Source organism: Gracilinanus agilis, chromosome 3 (genome assembly GCF_016433145.1).
Source record: "Gracilinanus agilis isolate LMUSP501 chromosome 3, AgileGrace, whole genome shotgun sequence".
Taxonomy (NCBI): domain Eukaryota; kingdom Metazoa; phylum Chordata; class Mammalia; order Didelphimorphia; family Didelphidae; genus Gracilinanus; species Gracilinanus agilis.
Genome location: NC_058132.1, coordinates 144,071,982 through 144,086,951, shown reverse-complemented (window position 1 = coordinate 144,086,951; position 14,970 = coordinate 144,071,982). Strand labels below are relative to the sequence as shown.

The 14,970-nt window shown below is 36.5% G+C and overlaps 1 protein-coding gene across 2 annotated transcripts in view; it reads right to left on the bottom strand.

Moving 5' to 3' along the window:
• Positions 1-13,376, bottom strand: part of SPATA13 (spermatogenesis associated 13) — a 30,199-nt gene extending 16,823 nt beyond the window's left edge. Inside the window, exons 1-4 of one of the 2 annotated variants that reach the window (XM_044668294.1) lie at positions 13,236-13,376; positions 9,572-9,757; positions 7,060-7,239; positions 5,280-5,512 (exon numbers count right to left, since the gene is read on the bottom strand). In XM_044668294.1, coding sequence (XP_044524229.1) covers positions 5,280-5,512; positions 7,060-7,239; positions 9,572-9,757; positions 13,236-13,361 — 725 coding nt within the window. In that variant the 5' untranslated portion in view covers positions 13,362-13,376. The remainder of the gene's footprint in view (positions 1-5,279; positions 5,513-7,059; positions 7,240-9,571; positions 9,758-13,235) is intronic. The other variant, XM_044668293.1, reaches the window with a different exon arrangement.
• Between the last annotated feature and the right edge of the window lie 1,594 nt (positions 13,377-14,970).

The following is a 14,970-nucleotide window of genomic DNA, read 5'->3' as shown; positions in this document are numbered from 1 at the left end:
GCTAAAGCATGAGGAAAAAGAAGGCCAAAGACAGGTATTTGACCACTCCCCTCTTCCCTACAAAAATTGTGTTTAGCTATATGAGTTGAACTTCATGGTCACTGAGGTTTCCTTTAACTCCAAGATACTATGATTTCACGAATTTGTGCTGTGGATTCTTAAGAGAACCAGGGGAGAGCTTGTGTATGGTTCAATAAATGAACCAATTATTAGTACTTGGAGGCAAAGTAAAACTTATGTCCTACAGTGGTGAATTGTCTTCCATTTCAGATTCCTAGAGGTGTGGCATTTTTTTTATGATCATGTCTATGGTTCCTGTGCAGACATGAAAAGGGTTTATTGTTGCTAGTTAATATGACATCTTTAACTCCTCTGTAAGGGTTCAAAAAAGAATGCAAAACTCCCGGGACTTAAAAGGGATGCAGAAACAGAAAAACAAACAAACAAATAAAAAACAAACAAAAAAAGCTTTTAAAAGTGTCTTTTTGTTTTGTTTTGTTTTTAGTTCAGGAGAAACTGATTGTCAGAAGATAAAGACATCTTGAATCCCCAAGAAAGCTCAGTTAGTAATTTAGCCTAGAATGAGAATGAAAGTTGAGGGCCAGAAAGATCATAAAAGTCTCAGATGACTAAGAAGGCTAGACTGTGGATCAATGCAGATTGAAAAGAGACTTTTCAGAGAGCCATAATCATCTCATACTAGAAATAGGAGAGAATCACATAACTTGACAGATATTTAAACATAAAAAAGACATGCTCTCTAAGTTGACTTTTTATCTATTCCATATAGCTTTTTTTAACCTTTACCTTCCATCTTAAAATTAATACTGTGTATTGGTTCCAAGGCAGAAGAATGGTAAAGGCTAGGCAGTAGGGGTTAAGTGACTTGCCCTGCCATGGTCACACAACTAGAAGTATTTGAAGCCAGATATGGATCCAGGACCTCCTGTTTCTAGGCCTGGCTCTCAATCCACTGAGCTACTTAGAAGCCCCTCCATATACCTTTAATTGCTTATCTACAAATAATTTATACCTTCATAATTTCTCAACATTTACAATAAGTAAGTTTTTTGCAATTAAAACTATAAACTAAAAATTTATAAACTAAATTTTTATAAATGTATATATATGTTTATAAAATTTTTTAAACTAAAAAAACTATAAATTAAAAAATAAAAAACCAAAACTATAAATTAAAACTATAAACAAAAAAGTAAAGCATGATAAAAATGCAGTATTGGTGGGGTCATGGGAAAATTGACTCTATTAGATAGTTGTTGGGACTATAGGCTCATACAAATCTTTTGCAGAATAATCTGGCAATAAACAATGAGTCATAAGAACTACTCATACCCTTTGACCCAATAATTCCTTTGCTGGGACTGAATCCTAAAGATATCATTAGAATGAGAAAAAAAAAAAGATACCTTCTTGGTAGAATTATGGACTGACTTAACATTCAGAAAAAAATTGGAATTTTGAGAGAAAATTTTGAGAGAATTTTGAGAGAAAATGTTTATGCTCTTTGACCTAATAATCCCACTACTAGGCCTGTACCCAAGAAAGCTACTGTCAAAAAAAAAGTTTTGTATATATATATTGAGAAGTATTCATACCAGCATTTTTATGTGGTTAACAACAACTCGAAACAAAGTGGGTTACCATTGATACTAGAATGGCTAAGCAAATTTTGATATATAAATGTAATCAAATATTGTTGTTCCATAAGAAACAATGAATATTTACAGCTAAAATTGCAAAGACTTATGTGAACTGCTGTAAAGAAAGTGAATCAGGAGAATAATCTATACAATGACTAAATCATATGGATAAAAACAAAACAGCTGAACTCCTATTCAATGCAATGACTAAATTGTAATATGAATATAATTCTCTTCCCAAAGGAGAGAAAATGAAATTCTCTCCTCTCATGGAAAGAGAGGTAGGAAATAGGAAAGGGAGAGGTGACAATACTATGGGTGAAGATTGTGGCAGATCTGGTTGCTGAATTGGTCAATTTTGCCTGATAATTTAAAAAAATATATATATATGTATTATTAATGCAAGGGAGGATTATAGCGTGGGTAGAGTGACAATATATAGAAACATTATTATAATATAGATCATCATTTATATCAATATAAATTTTTAAAGAAAAAAATGACCTATCTATATAAGAATATTCATAACTTTTTTTCAAAAATTTTTTTTTAAACCCTTGTACTTTTGGTGTATTGCCTCATAGGTGGAAGAGTGGTAAGGGTGGGCAATGGGGGTCAAGTGACTTTGCTCAGGGTCACACAGCTGGGAAGTGGCTGAGGCCGGGTTTGAACCTAGGACCTCCTGTCTCTAGGCCTGACTCTCACTCCACTGAGCTACCCAGCTGCCCCCTATTCATAACTTTTAATAGGGAAAAACTAGGAAACAATTAGGGAATGGTCAAATAATTTATATTGTGAAAAAACATTATGTTATTGTAATAGAGTACTATGGCAACATAAAATTAAAAATATAAGGAAAAATGAGAAGACATATACAATATATGATCAGCATAACCAGAACCATAGTCTATGATTACATAAAAAAAATGGCAACTGATCTTTGTAAGTATAAAGATATTGACTATGCAAATTTGTTATAGGAAATTTATTTTTCTTTTCTTTTTTTCCAATGAGGTAGGAGTGGGAGGGAAAGAAAATAGATTTCTCTTCATTGTTTAAAAATAAAGCAGTGGGGGAGTACTCAGATGTGAAATGTTGCACATACTTTCAGATGAGGTCACTGTATTAGTAATTGTAACAGTTTTACTCTGTTTCAAGAGACCTCTCATAAAGTGGGAATAATCAACAAATGTTTTAATATAAACATTCATATATTTATGTATGTAAAGAAATTAAAATATACCAATAAAATTTTTTTTCAAAAAGGAAATGCCAAGAAACCCTATAAAGACATTATTAGGATTAGATATAGAGCAAATATATTATTTTTGTTTTTGCTTTGATAAAATGTAGGCATTAATATCCCTAAAAAACTGTAATTGGTTTTAATGCTATTGTTTCACTTGTGTTAAGACTGTTGAGGATATCAGTAGATTCGATGTACTTGCTTGGAGGAGTAAAGCAAAAAGTCCCAAATGTTAGAGGAACTTTAAGCCTTCTTTTAGTACCAACAGGAAGTCAGATGGTATAACTAAACTTCCTTTGCAATTCCCTCAACTAATCATGGTATGGTTCCTCAGGAAGAATAGCCTCCTGATATCAATCAATGGTTAACTGATAATAACTATATCAGTGTTATTAGATTATTAATGATGATCAATAGCACATTTGACTACTAATATTGGTGATGGTAATTAATCTCAGCCTCAGAGAATAAAGCTAGATCCCACTCTATCCCTTCAAACTCCTGAAAATTCTTTTGAAGCTGACTTGTTGCCAGGCCAACCAACAAAGGTCAGTAACTGATTTGAGTTTTATAAACAATGATTTTACTTGAGGTAATCAAACAACAAGGAAAACTGAGAGAAGGGAAGAGGGTTTTAGGGATCCTTAAATGAAGTCTAATCTTAACTCAAAGTATATAATCTTAATAGCTTCAGAATGTTGAAAGCTGAGCTAGCCAGCCAGGCCCACGGGCCTTATTTGGCCTGCTTTGGTGGACACTGCCTACCTATAGGCGAATTTTATTGCTGCTTGATTGAAGATATTTAGATGGATAAATCTTCTGTAGTAATTTGATGGATGCTGATAATTGACCCTAAATTTCAGTAATAATCTTGAATCTTTCAAGTATGCTGGTTGATTCTTGACTTAATTAATAAATTGAGGAGAGAAAGGTTTGGCCCCACCACCCTGGATCCCACAGCTCCAGAATGAGTCAGTGGGTTCAGTTTCTCTCTCCCTTATATAGGGCACAGCCCAACTGATGATTGGTCTTATGCCCTTGCATGGCATCAGGAATCTCCCAAGATTCCAACTGTCTAACTGAAAACCCTGCCCAAAGACATGGCTTCTTGCAAATCCTTGCAAAACGAGATTTATTTTTTCATTCCTTAATATTGCTGTGAGAATTGTTTATTAATAACAAAAGACAACTTAAAACCTCCTGAAGAATCAGTCTACTGTTGCTATAGTCAAAGGACAGTAGATAAGGCAGAGGGACTAGAAGATAAAGGAGATTGAAGTCAGAATGTTGGTCTAGGCCAGTGATGGGCAAACTACAGCCCACCGGCCAGATGCAGCCTCCTGAAATGTTCTTTGCAGCCAAGTGACATTATTCCTAATCTGATGAATACAATGAGTAGGATACAATAGAATGAAACTTTGAAGGAACTGCCTTAGAAACAGACTGACAGATAAGCATTTCCTTTCCTTTGTCTCCCTCTTTAAAAAGTTTGCCCATCACTGGTCTAGTCTATTCTATCCTTTTGTGTTCAATAGGAATGGGGATTGTGGCTTCTCCTTTCTCAGTGTTTAACAGCTGTAACTACAAGGAATTCCTAAATGCTTCTTGGATGTCAGTTCTTCTTGTTCCATGTGATTCCTATAAATAAGTGTTCCTCAAGTAGAAACAGGATTGTAGTGACATTTTCATTAACTACAGATTAGACATAAGTCCCCCTCAAAATAGACAGACAGAGAGAGAGAGAGAGAGAGAGAGAGAGAGAGAGAGAGAGAGAGAGACAGAGACAGAGACAGAGACAGAGACAGAGAGACAGAGAGAGACAGAGACAGAGAAAGAGAAAGAGAGAGTTAGTTAGTTCAGTGAATGAATTAATGAATTGCAGGGCCAGGAGTCAGAAGACTCATTTTCCTGAGTTTAAATTTTACCTTAGACACTGACTTTCTGTGGGACCCTGGGCAAGTTACTTAAGCCAGTTTGCCTCAGTTTCCTCATCTGCCAAATAAGCTAGAGAAGGAAATGGCAAACCACATCAGTATCTTTACCAAGAAAAATCCAGAGTCACAAAAAGTTGGACATAACTGAATTGTTGAATAACAATATTTATAGAGTGCTTTCAGGGTCTGCAAAGTTCCTTACAAACATTATCTCACTGGATCCTTATAACAACCATGGAAAAAAAGTGCTATTACAATCCAAGTAACTTGCCTAGGATCATGCAATTTTGTAAATATCTGAAGCAGAGTTTGAACCTAGGATTTTCCTTCAAGATCTCAGGCCCTTCTAGACTCATTCTAGCTCCACTAGCTGCCATTAATAAGTGACTAATTAAGGATGATTCTTGAAGTAGTTCTTCAGTTTCCAAGTTAGCTCACCTGTGTTCTTGAGTGGTGTACTTTAGTAGCTCAGCTAGCTGCAGAGGGTATTTGCAAATCTTCTGAACAGGAGTAAGGAGAAACCCATCAATGGCTATGTCAATCATCTGCTGAAGCAGGCGGCAAGCTTCAAAGAAATGCCTGTATTTGCCCTGCTTCATCAGGTTAGAGAGCTCCAGGCAGGCCCCAGGATGGTTGTTACAGTATTCAGAATAGATGGCAAAGCCTTCTTGCTGTAAAGAAAAAGCAGAATTTGAATTATAAAATTGGGTGTCTCGTTGGCAGAATGGCTGAGGAGTAGGGTGACTGAACTAATGACTTTGGTGGGCATAGTTAGTCCTTTAAACTAGAGTTATTATATGTTTGTTGGGGCAGCTGGGTGGCACAACAGATAGAACACTGGACCTGAAGTCAGAAAGACTCATCTTCCTGAGTGTAAATCTGACGCTTAGACATTTACTAGCTGTGTGGCTGGGCAAAACAAGAAAGGTAGAAGGAAGGAAGGAAGGAAGGAAAAAAGAGTGTGTTTAAAGAAGCTTTGCAAAAGGGGAAAAAAAACTAAACTAAGCAACAACAAAACCTGGGCAACTAGACAACTTTCAAGGTATCATGCATTTTCAAATCTATGATACAACATGGAGTGGTTGATAGGGGAATGAATAATACATTTTTCTTTAGCTTAGGGATTATTATATACTCCCTCCCATTCCCCAAGAAAGAAATAAGCAGATAATAAATTATTTAAGTACATTTTAAAAAATCTTAGGAAATTAGAAAGATTTTTGTAGTTTATGCAGGCACAGGATATTATTTATGCTTAAGAAAGAATCAAACACTGGTGCAGCTGTGGTGAACCTTAAAGAGTTCTAGTGCCCAGAGGGAAAATTCAAGCCATCTGTGAGCCCTGAATTACCAGAAAGAGCTGAGGAAGAAAGTGCTTGCTTTGATTGGCTGGACAGAGGGGTGGGACATACAAAAAATGTCCGGGGTGGGGCTGGGAAGAGGGGGATCTAAAGGGGAACTTCCCCGAGTGCTGACTCTGCACATGTACCACATCTTCACCAATGCAGCACTAATGTATCAGAGGCAGGTTAGACCTCTAAGATTTTAGAAGCTTTCTGAAATGAGACAAAAGGGAGAGACTCCAGTGCTAAAATAGAGGAATTTATGATTAAACATCGACCTACCACATATTTCCTCAATAAAACACCTAGACATATTTTGTTCAGTAATTTTCAATTGTCTGACTCTTTTTTTTTAACCTCTTTTTTGGGTTTTCTTCTTAAATCACTTGAGTATCTTTGCCATTGCCTTCTCTAGCTCATTTTACAGATGGGAAAACTGAGATAGAGTTAACTGACTTGCCCACGGTCACATAGCTCATAGGTGTTTGAGACTAGATTTGAACTCAGGTTTTCTTGACTTCAGACCCAGCATTCTATCCACTGTGGTGCCACCTAGATGCCCATCCAGAAATACCCATCTCTATAATTATATTTGTCAGAACTTATTCTAAATGTGATACCATGATCTTTGAATCCATCAAGGTAAAAATATTATTTCTTTCTTTTTAATTTACTCAGAATATTTAACTATTTTTAAATGTACCTTCTACAATTGTACCCTGTATAAATTAATTGTGTTTTTTTAAAAGCATAGCTACATTCCATGAAAATATTACCAACTGTTTAAATAAACAAACATCTGCCCTCTCTTCTCAGTAGAATAAAACTTTTAGAAAACTACAAATCTTATTTTAATTAGATAAGCAACGACATACATGTTGAAGAAAGCAAGATCCTATTTCACTCAAATGAGGTTCCTCTTTATTATATTGCTTCTCAAGATCTTTCAGGAACTTCCTTTGGAATTTGTAAATCTCTTCAATGTTTCCAAAAATAGTACCCAGTTGGGCAACAGTGAACATTCCTGTATGTTTTCGACACTGACGAATATAGCCCTGAGGGGAAACAATGTATTTTTGATTAGTTTTAAAAAGCACTTTCATTTAAGTAATCCATTTGAATATTCCAACTCTTCAGGCCTCAGGGGAAAACAAGTGTCTTTTTTTCCAGGCTTCTAGTGTGATACCATGTCCTCATTGGAAAGCTCTTAGAAATTTTCACAAGTCACTACAGAAATGCAAAAGAAAAAAAAAAGCAAAGCAATTGAAGGAAGAGCATAAAAGTTCTAATTCAAACTACTTGCTTGATTTCCAAGGGAGAGCTCACACTTTCTATTGTCATCTTTTCTCTGAACCAATAAGATCACCATTCTTCTATCTCTAATTATATTTTACGACTGGAAAATTCACCACAAAATAGGATATCACCCCTTGCTGAGGAGCTAGTTCAATGCAACACTACTAATCAAGACAGCCAAAAAAAAAGGAAAAACTAACTATACCCAGTACATATTTTGCAATCATTCCATCACTAAATTTATAACTTACCAACATCATTTGTTATATAGTGATCCCTCACCTATTGTGGGAGTTATGTTCCAAAGACCCCCACGATAGGTGAAAATCTGTGAAGTAGCAGCATTATATTTATTTTATTACTTATATATATTTTATGGCTTTATAAACCCTTCCCACTCTCCTATAAACCTTTTCCACATTCTTATTAACTTTTTCCACACTCTTATAAACACTGAGCTAATCAGTGCCCAGGATATAGACAAGAGCTCTGTGGCTGGTTGCCTTTCATCCCTTCAGGAAACAGTGTGCCCTGTAGAATCTCATCTTGGCAAAATTGCACAAGCAGTAATGGTGTGCTGCATTTCCATTGTGTTCAGTATGACATTCATCTGCAAAATCCCATGATATAGTGAAAACTCTGTGATACAGAATTTATATATATATTTTAAATCTGTGATACAGTGAAGCTACAATAAGTGGACTGTGATATAGCAAGGGATGGCTGTATAGCACAAATAAAGATGTTAAAGTAAGCCTGTAGCACTAAGAGCCCAAGTGTCACATGGCCTCGGTTTGTTGGCACTAAATCCCAAGTTTTCCAGGCCCTTAATCAGCACCATTCTTAATCCACTATGTGCAACACTGTCTCTCATGGATTCAATATTTATTTCTAAAAAAAATGCACTAACTGTATTATTATATGATACCTTGTTTTTTTTCACATATAAAATAATTTCAGTTTCTAGTCTGTAAGTCTTCAAATAAAAATAATATCAACATCAATGCTAACAGTACTACTATATGATACATTGTTTTTCTCTGTAATCCAAATTTTCTGTTCTCATACTCATATATTAAAGTAAATTCGTTGACCATATGTTAATCATTTATTAGAAAACCCGTTCTCATCAGCAGGTCAAATACTAGCTAAGTATCATTCTATGCTGCAGGTAAGTCAGACTCAAAATGGGCCAAGTTGATCATTTTAGCTGTCTTCATGGGTGAATTGCTTTTGCAGGACTAACAATGTGGCGATCCACATGAATAAGTAAATTAATCTGAAGCTGAAACGATCAGATTTGAGCCCATTATATGGTCCAGTTATTTTGATTGTATAGACTCAATTTTAAATGCACCAAGTTTCCAAAGCCTAACAAAAAAATGAAAAATCTGTCCACTGGTAGAAAAAAATTGATGACTAGGTATATTATATGAAATCAGGATAAAAGTCAGGACTTTAGAGAAAAATTTATTATATAGAACTATGAAAAAAATCATTGTTATTTCCTAGATAAAATGATTTTCTTGTACATACCAAATTACTTGGAGGTGGCCTAATGATTAGAATCTCATCACTGAGTGAAATGAATATTTATCAATGGGTGGCATCAAAGTATCAAAATGAGAGTATCGAACATTTGATACTTAAAATCAAAGTACTTAATTTTTAAGAAAGTATTTACTAGTTTTTAAAAAAAGCTGAGAGACCACTGTGAAATCCATTCACTCAAGTGGATATAGTTGGGTTTCAGACATCACTCTGCCATGTATCACTGTATGACCTTAGACAAATAAGCTGCTTCATCTCTATGAACTTTAATTTCATCAAATGTAAAATGAGAGGTTGGACTGAAGGATGTCTAAGGTTCCTTTTAGTTTTGAAGTTCTATGATCCTATGACCCTATGAGTAATTTTAGGAGTTCAGTTCTAAGACAGATCGATGCAAAATGTATTTTAAAAAAAGGGATGACTCCAATAACCACTATAAAAGAGACAACCCCTCAAAGCAAGAAATCTTTTGGCAACACTTGGACCAATCACCTGATGTGAAATTAAGTCTGAAAGATTCAATGGGGCCTGCTAGTCTACCTCACAGATGTCTTTGAGATGCTTGATATAGACACGTTCTGTGTTCATGATCTCCTGTATAACATTGGTCCTCATTTGGTCTTTGTTTTCTGAATGTTTCTGGCGGTGCTTCCCAGTGTCTGAATCTTGCTCTTCACCCTGAATACTGCTGGAATTCTCTGAGAGTTCTTCCTGATTAACTCGTAACTATCAACAAAACAGAAATGACAACTGGGTTAGAGAAAAAGGTTGTAACAAAACAGAGTCATTTATCTTCTTTCTCTGTCACAGTGAAAATAATTCATGGATATTATTAAAAAAACATTATAATTAACTAAGTTTTCTCCAGGCCTCTAAGTCCTTAATTATGCTATATTGCTGTTCAGTTGTTTCAGTCACATCTGACTCTCTGTGACCCCATTTAGAGTCAGAAGGGCAGGAAGAACTAGGCAATTGGGGATGAAGGACTTGCCCAGGGTCACACAGCTAGGCAGTGTTTGAAGCCAGATTTTTTTTTTTAATATTTTATTTTTTAGAAAATTTTTCCATGGTTACATGATTCATGTTTTTACTTTCCCCTTAACCACCACCCCCAAAGCCGACTCGCATTTCCACTGGTTTTAACATGTGTCATTAATCAAGACCTATTTCCATATTATTGATAGTTGCATTGGTGTGGTCATTTTGAGTCTACATCCTCAATCATGTCCGCATCAACCTATGTGTTCAAGCAGCTGTTTTCCTTCTGTGTTTCCACTCCTGTAGTTCTTCCTCTGAATGTGGAATGTTCTTTTCCATAGATCCCACAGAACTGTCCTGGGTCATTGCATTGCTGCTAGTCCATTACATTTGATTTTACCACAGTGTATCATTCTCTGTGTACAATGTTCTTCTGGCTCTGCTCCTTTCACTCTGCATCAATTCCTAGAGGTCTTTCCAGTTCACATGGAATTCCTCCAGTTTATTATTTCTTTCAGCACAATAGTATTTCATCACCTGCATATACCACAATTTGCTCAGCCATTCCCCAATTGAAGGGCATACCCTCGTTTTCCAGTTTTTTGTGAGGCCAGATTTTTAACCCAGGTCCTCCCAACTCCAGGCCAATCTACTATGCAATCTAACTGCCCCAAATAGAATTTTTTTTAAGACTTACCTTCTGGACCTATAATTTCATAAAGGAGGTTCCCTTTATCAAAGCTGGGTGGCACCTTCTCTGCAACTTTTAGTCTTAAGAGACTTACTTAGAGCTATCAGAGGTTAAATGACTTTCCCAGAATCAGAAAGCCAGGATGGGTCAGGGTTGGGACTTAAAACCTGATCTTTTAGTGTCTGAGGCCAGCTTTCTATTCATTATACCATGTTACTTCTCAATTCCTTTAAATTCTAATTAATGACCCTCTTGGTACAAGAGAGAAGCAGGGTGGTGCAGCAGATAGAGTGCTGGATCTGAAGTCAGGAAGACTTATCTTCTTGAGTGCAAATCTAGTATTTCTTTCACATGAGTTGAATGGTGACCAGTCCTTGTGGCCCTAGTCTCTCTCTTCCACATGAGGTGAGTGGGAAAGGTTCCCTGCGTTCTCTAGGTGTCTAATTTAATATTAATAAATCCTTATAAATAACATACTTTGGAGGCATTGAGTATTAATTTTAAAATCTACAAGATGCTAACTGTATGATCTTGGGCAAATCACTTAACCCTGTTTGCTTCCATTTCCTCACCTGTACAATAAGGCCAGGGAAGGAAATGGCCAACCACTCCAGTATCTTTGCTAAGAAAACCCCAAATGGTGCCATTATAAGTTGGACATGGCCAAAACAACTAAATATTAACACTAGGTAACAGATGCTACATTATAAAATAATCTACTTTTCATGCCCCAGATCTGTGGACCACAAATGGATAAGAACAAGTGGAAGAGAATTCCACCACTGCTAAAAATTAAATTGGGGTGTGATGGGGGGATGGGAGAAAATTATCAAACAATTAGGCCAGGGAAGAGGAATTAGGTTTGTTTTGTTCAGCCTCAGAGAGTACAAATAGGAACAATGCAAAAGGGTAAGAGTTATACTTGATTTAAGGATCTTTTCAAATGTAACATCTGTCACAAAGTCCAGTGGTATGCAACTTTATTTATTGGTGGAGATGAATTCCCTGCTATGTGTGAGAAGTAGGGCAGGGTTGCAGAGAAATGAAAGAACTGAAGCCTTATTTAGGACTCAGAGCTTCAAGCTGATTCAAATGCTTCCAACTTCCAAGAAGACTTCCAACTTCAAAAGGAAAGAAGGGGGAGGCCATCCCCACTTTATGTTGCTGAAGGGTGTGGTACAGAGAGAGGGCCATATCAGTTTTGGAGGCTTTGCAGAGTTCTTCTGTCAGTTAAGGAGTTTAGAATCTTGGGAAAAAGTTTCAGTTGGTCCTGGGAACTCGTGAAGGGAACCAGGGTCTGTCTGAGCTCCTTCTTGAGATTGAAACCTGGCCTATATTTGCAATTTCTTTTGAGAGTTGTTAATTCAGCTAAATCCTTTGAATCTCCCTACCCTACCTTATTCCTACCTTCATTTCCCTACCTGAATGTCTGAGAAGAGTGAAAAGGAGAGTGGATCTGAGAGTTAGTTCAAATCTGCTATAGTTTAGTCATACCCTTGCAACAAATTATCTATTGAGTCTTTGTATTCCTAACCCCATTGATTACAAACCACCTTGAGAGCTGAGTTAAGGCAGGTCCCTACTACCTAGTCTATTCCCTTGATTACCTCCAGCCTTGGGTCCCTTGCTTTGTATTATTCCCTGTTCCTACCAGTTATTACACCTAGCTTCAGCTTCATATTACATCCTGAAGATTCCCTTAATACATCCTAAAATTCACTTATTACAAGGGGAAGACATGAGAGGAGCAGGTAGTGTCCATCATGTCTCTTTTCTGGCTTGCCATAGTATAAACATTGCAGGAAATTTGCCTTTGAGTGAGAACTAGAACTTTTTCCTTTGGTGAAGCTGAGTTACCTCACTCCCAGTGGGAGGGATATTTTACATATTTATATTTTCTCTGATTTCTTTCTCAGATTTGGATTAATTCATTTCTTCCCTATTCACTCTTTTTTCATTGTGGAACTGGTATTTGGTGGGAAAGGGGTCAAGGCTTGGAAATAGAGCTTGGGGTCCTTTTTGCCCAAAATGAAGAGAAAATTATTGGAAACTAGCCTGAACCTAATCATCTCCCCTAGACTACTAATATTTAAGAGATAAGATAGATACAATTCTAGAATGGTATGCCTCCTCTTTGAAGAGAACAGAGTGATCTCTGGCCTAAACTTCCTTCTAAAACTCTTGGCAGGAATTAAAGTCTCCTTTGGAGAAATGGGGTGTGTGTGGAGGGGCGGGAAGATGCTAGAGATATCTATTCTGACTTGAAGTCCTACAACAACAGCCCTTGACACTGGTGGGCCTCTCTAGCCTTGAAGTCTTCCTTATACTAACAATTAGAGTTATCTAAAGGGTTGCCTTATAAGATAATAGGTTGGCTATTTCTCATTATAGATCTTAAAGCACTTGTTGCATATATTGTAGGAAAATTCTTATTCGAGGACAAGGTGAGTTAGACAGCTTTTAACGTTCCTCCCAACTCTGGAGATCTATTATTCTGATTCTGTTATGCAATGATAGAAAATGTTATACACTTACCCTGACAAAGCTAGCAGGAAACCAGGCTTCCTTATCCTCATTTCTGCCCCACCACCAGTCCTTATTTGAGGCCTCCAGTACTTGGATGACATCTCCAGCTTTGAACCCCAGCTCCTGATCGTCCATGGTCACATGATCCCACAGAGCTTCTGCACAGACCACATTGCCATCGCTGATCAGCTGAATGGGAAACACAACCACACCAATGTATAAAAAACACTTGTAACTCCCTCAAGTACAAGAATCATGTCCTGTCGTTCGATGGTATCATCCAAGCCACCTACCACTGTGGTGGATGCCATAATTGGTTGTTGAGCCTACCATATGATTTGAGACTCTGTTTTTGTTTTGGCCCAGACCTGTGATTTTATCGGTTTAGCAAACTCCTGGTAAGGACACTTCTTTCTACCAATGCAACTAATCCACATCTTAAAGTATTAGAGAGCAAGAGGTTAAGTGTTTCCATGGGTTCATAGTCAATGAGTGTCAGAAGCAGAACTTAAACCGATGTGCATGTGACTCCAAATCAAGTGCTCTATAGATTATACAACATTGCTTCTTTGTCTATTATGCTACAAAAGATTGCAGAAATGACACCAGGCAGAATTTCTCATACTCTCTTGAAGGACTCTCCAAAATGAAAAATAGAAAAATCTCATTGATTTAGGGACATTGATTATCTTAAACACAATGAAAAATATGGAAGTGAGCAAAAATGGTCCCTGAGTGCTCAAAAAGATGCAACAAAGTTCAATTTCATATGTAAAAATTTACCAAAGTGTTCAAGATATTATTTTAACCAGTTTGATTACCTGGTTTTCAACCCCTAATAAATTAAAATAGGGTAAGAGGAAGGCATTGGCAGTGTTAAAAAAGAAATGGATAACTGAAAGCCTGATTGTAGAGAAGTAAAAAAATGTTATAAAACTCAGTAATTATCTATAAAATGGGTATAAGAACAACCTCAAAGTTTTGAGGAGCACATAAAATGTGTAAAATCCTTTGCCAACTATTTAAACCATTATATAATTTTAGCTATTATCTCTTTTCTGTAAAATGGAGATAATAATAATAGTATCTACATCTCAGGGTTTGTGAGAATAAAATGAGATATTTGCAAAATGCTTTACTAACTTTAAAGTGCTATGCCAATACTAACTATCATCATCATTATCATTATCACTGCCATGACTACTACTAGGATACATGCATAACATAACAATTGCTATTAATTGTGACAGCCTGATTCATCAAGGAAAGATTAAATTATGTTCAGTGCATTATGGGATTTCCCCCCTACTTTGTTCCATTTTAAAGATATATACATGATATTTCTTGGAAACGATTTCATGAGAATTTGTTTAAAGAAACAAAAAATTTCTTGGTATTTCAAAAGCTAAGCTGTAGGTATCCAGAAAATTCACCTAGGTATAGCACATAGCCCATGTTCGACCATGACAAGTAAATAAAGTGTCAGTGCAGTAGAAGGTGTCTAAGAAGTCTTAATGTTGTTATATGATTATAAAAATCAGCACAAGGGAGACTGAGATGCTGAACATCTAAAGATAAATCTTATATAGAAGTACTTGCCACTTAAGGAACAAGATTCTCCCACAGTACCTCATTGATGGCTAGCTGCTCTCCCCCGGGCTGTAAGTATCTGGGGCTGGCTTGACAAAGCTCTTCATAACTGTAATCTTCCTCACTGCCATTATCATCAACTAAGGCAGATGAC